General features: G+C 39.0%; 1 protein-coding gene across 1 annotated transcript; it reads right to left on the bottom strand.

The window, feature by feature from the left end:
• LOC119995896 (wall-associated receptor kinase-like 1) lies at positions 1 to 2,662 on the bottom strand. Its single transcript, XM_038842369.1, has 3 exons — positions 1,773 to 2,662; positions 1,529 to 1,648; positions 1 to 1,422 (listed from the first exon to the last, which is right to left on the bottom strand). The coding sequence occupies exons 1-3, from the start codon at positions 2,644 to 2,646 to the stop codon at positions 245 to 247; spliced, it is 2,172 nt and encodes a 723-aa protein (XP_038698297.1). The 5' UTR covers positions 2,647 to 2,662; the 3' UTR covers positions 1 to 244.

Here is a 2,662-nt window from a genome sequence, read left to right as displayed (position 1 = left end):
TAAAGAGAACTTGAAGAAATTATTTTCATTAACCTCGCAAACTGAATACATTTGCACATATAAATACAAGATGAATGTAACGGATACAAACTTGATTAGACTAAAGACAGAGAGATGTCAGTAGCCGTTGGAGAAGATTAAAGAAGAAAAGAAGAACATTAAAACGCACAGTTTTGATACTGGACTGGGCCTGCCAAGGCCTTAGAGAGATTGGAAACTATACTGGGCTGGATCCCTTATTAATCTATAGCAATCTCATGGTATCGATTTTCAAAGAAGTATCAGAAGATGAAGCAGTATCCCAAGGCCTAGTCATTTCACTATAGTCAACCTCTTCATAGCTTTGATCAATTACATAAGAGAATGCAGCTCCTTGTGACCCCCTTATCCCTTCTAATTCAATGGTTACTTCTCTCATTGTTGGTCGTTTCTTTCCATTCAAGTTTAGACATCTTCTTGCAAGATTAGCCATTACCATTATATCTTCTTTCCTGCTCTCCTTTGCAACTCGAGCATCAATGATTTGAAACAAACGATTTTCATCCATTAAAAACAAGAAATGTGTCGTTAAACTTCTCTCATCCTCGGATTGGAAGGAAGAGATCGGTTTCTTTCCAGTTAAGAGCTCAATAAGTACTACTCCAAAGCTATAAACATCGCTCTTATCAGTAAACTGGCTTGATTGGAAATACTCAGGGTCTAAGTATCCGAAGGTTCCCAATACTTGAGTTGTCAAGTGAGTTTGATCAACTGCTACAGATCTCGAAGTCCCAAAATCAGAAATTTTGGCTCTGTATTTATCGTCCAGAAGTATATTCGAAGACTTGATGTCGCGATGATAAATGGGAATCGAAGCCGATGAATGCAAATAGGATAAAGCACTTGCAACTTCTACAGCAATGCGCAAGCGCATTTCCCATGTAAGTAGAAACTCCTCCTCAATCTGGTGATGTAGTACTGGGAATAGTGTTCCGTTAGGGATGAACTCGTAAACTAGCAGTGGAACCTCTGTCTCCAAACAAGATCCGAGTAATTTAACCACATTTCTATGATTGATCTGTGATAAAATAATAACCTCATTGATGAATTGCTCGAGTTTATCTTCGTCTACCATTATCGACTTCTTAATTGCCACAATTCTTCCATCTACCAACATTCCTTTGTAAACTGTTCCTTGCCCTCCTTGACCAAGAATCCGATTCTCATTATAGTTATCGGTGGCCTTTTCCAACTCTTTTGAAGTAAACAATTTGGTTTTTTCAATATTACCTTCACTTGAAGATAATTGCTGTTGCATGAGTAAACCACCGTTTCTTTTGAAGTACTTTTCCTTCAGTTTTATGTTATTTCTTTTTTTCGCTAGTTTGTACATCCACCATGAACCTATAAGTAGCAATATCATCCCAAACGCTGCCAAACATCCTGATAAACAGCAGAGTAATGGTTAAGTTGACTTTTTTTCCAAGAAACGATATTTGTGTCTAGTAGTGTATGTGAAAGAAGGCGGCAATAAGAGAGATTCGATTACCTATTAGTATAGCCAGAGGAAACTTTTTTGTCACTGGTTCTGCAAGGTGGTAGCATCCGTCTCCATGCTGGCTATTTTCGTAGCCTGCTGGACAAGTACAATTCTTGCTTCCAGACCTGTCTATGCAATAAAAATCACAAAAATAGTTGTCTTTGCTCCCCTCTGTCAATCCACAAAAATGTCTGTCAATGTTGTATTCTAATTACTAATCAATTAGAATTCTAAATTTTGTGTAGTAGAAAAAAAAAAGTACCATAACATTCGTCAGAAATGTAAGAGATTCCTTCCATTCTCAGACTCGAACGAATGCATACACACAAGGAATCATGAGCAGGCGATCCCCAACACCTTCCAAAGCTGTCACAGAATATATCGGAACTTTTACTCAAACGACAATTTCCGAACCTTCTCCCCCACTCTAGCACAACAGGAACATGTTCCCTTTTGCTCAGCTCATTATAATTTTCATCGAACGAATTATAATTAAACCAATCTTGGTCAACCATAGATGCAGACATGCATCTGCCGGTGGAATTAATGTTAGTGATCGACATGTTCAACAAATACAGATTGGGAGGAATCGTAGTTTGACAACAATTGAGTCCATAGCAGCCACTACCAGTAACATTTGGTGCGGCATCACAAATAGACATACACCCACCAATTGTTTTACCATACTGGGATATGGTGGCAAAGTTGTCACAACCTATAGCCGTGAATCTGTTGGACTCCCTGGAGAACACAAACGGGCTCTTCGAAAGGTCAACAACCTCCGGGAGAGCCAACGATGATGACGATGATGTTGTGTTGCGACAATTTAACGATCTCACTGGACTCATGACTTGAACTACCATATCATTTACTGACACTTGTAAAAGTTCCATCCCAATGATCTTTATGAAAGGTTTTGGAGGATTAAATGAGGTGTTACATATAACCTCAAATCCCTCCCCCATGGAACAATTACGCTCGTATCCGATTCCAAATGGATAGGGAATAAGAACATCTCCACATCTCTCTTGGCATCCAGGCATGGCGAGCGATGCTGATGCTGTCCATGTTCTGGTTAGCCATAATAGCAAGATAATTGGAATCACAAAGTGAATTCGAAACTGCATTATCTTGAGAGATATG

Source organism: Tripterygium wilfordii, chromosome 1 (genome assembly GCF_013401445.1).
Source record: "Tripterygium wilfordii isolate XIE 37 chromosome 1, ASM1340144v1, whole genome shotgun sequence".
Classification (NCBI taxonomy): Eukaryota; Viridiplantae; Streptophyta; class Magnoliopsida; order Celastrales; family Celastraceae; genus Tripterygium; species Tripterygium wilfordii.
This window is presented reverse-complemented; position numbering and strand designations above follow the sequence as displayed.

Bases quoted from the DNA above. Each gene is read 5' to 3' on its own strand.
- LOC119995896 (XM_038842369.1), bottom strand. From the start codon at position 2,646: ATGCAGTTTCGAATTCACTTTGTGATTCCAATTATCTTGCTATTATGG. The intron at 1,649-1,772 runs TTTTTCTACTAC...TTTATTGCATAG, and splicing joins CGAATGTTATGGTACTTTTT to ACAGGTCTGGAAGCAAGAAT. The intron at 1,423-1,528 runs GTAATCGAATCT...GCTGTTTATCAG, and splicing joins TCCTCTGGCTATACTAATAG to GATGTTTGGCAGCGTTTGGG.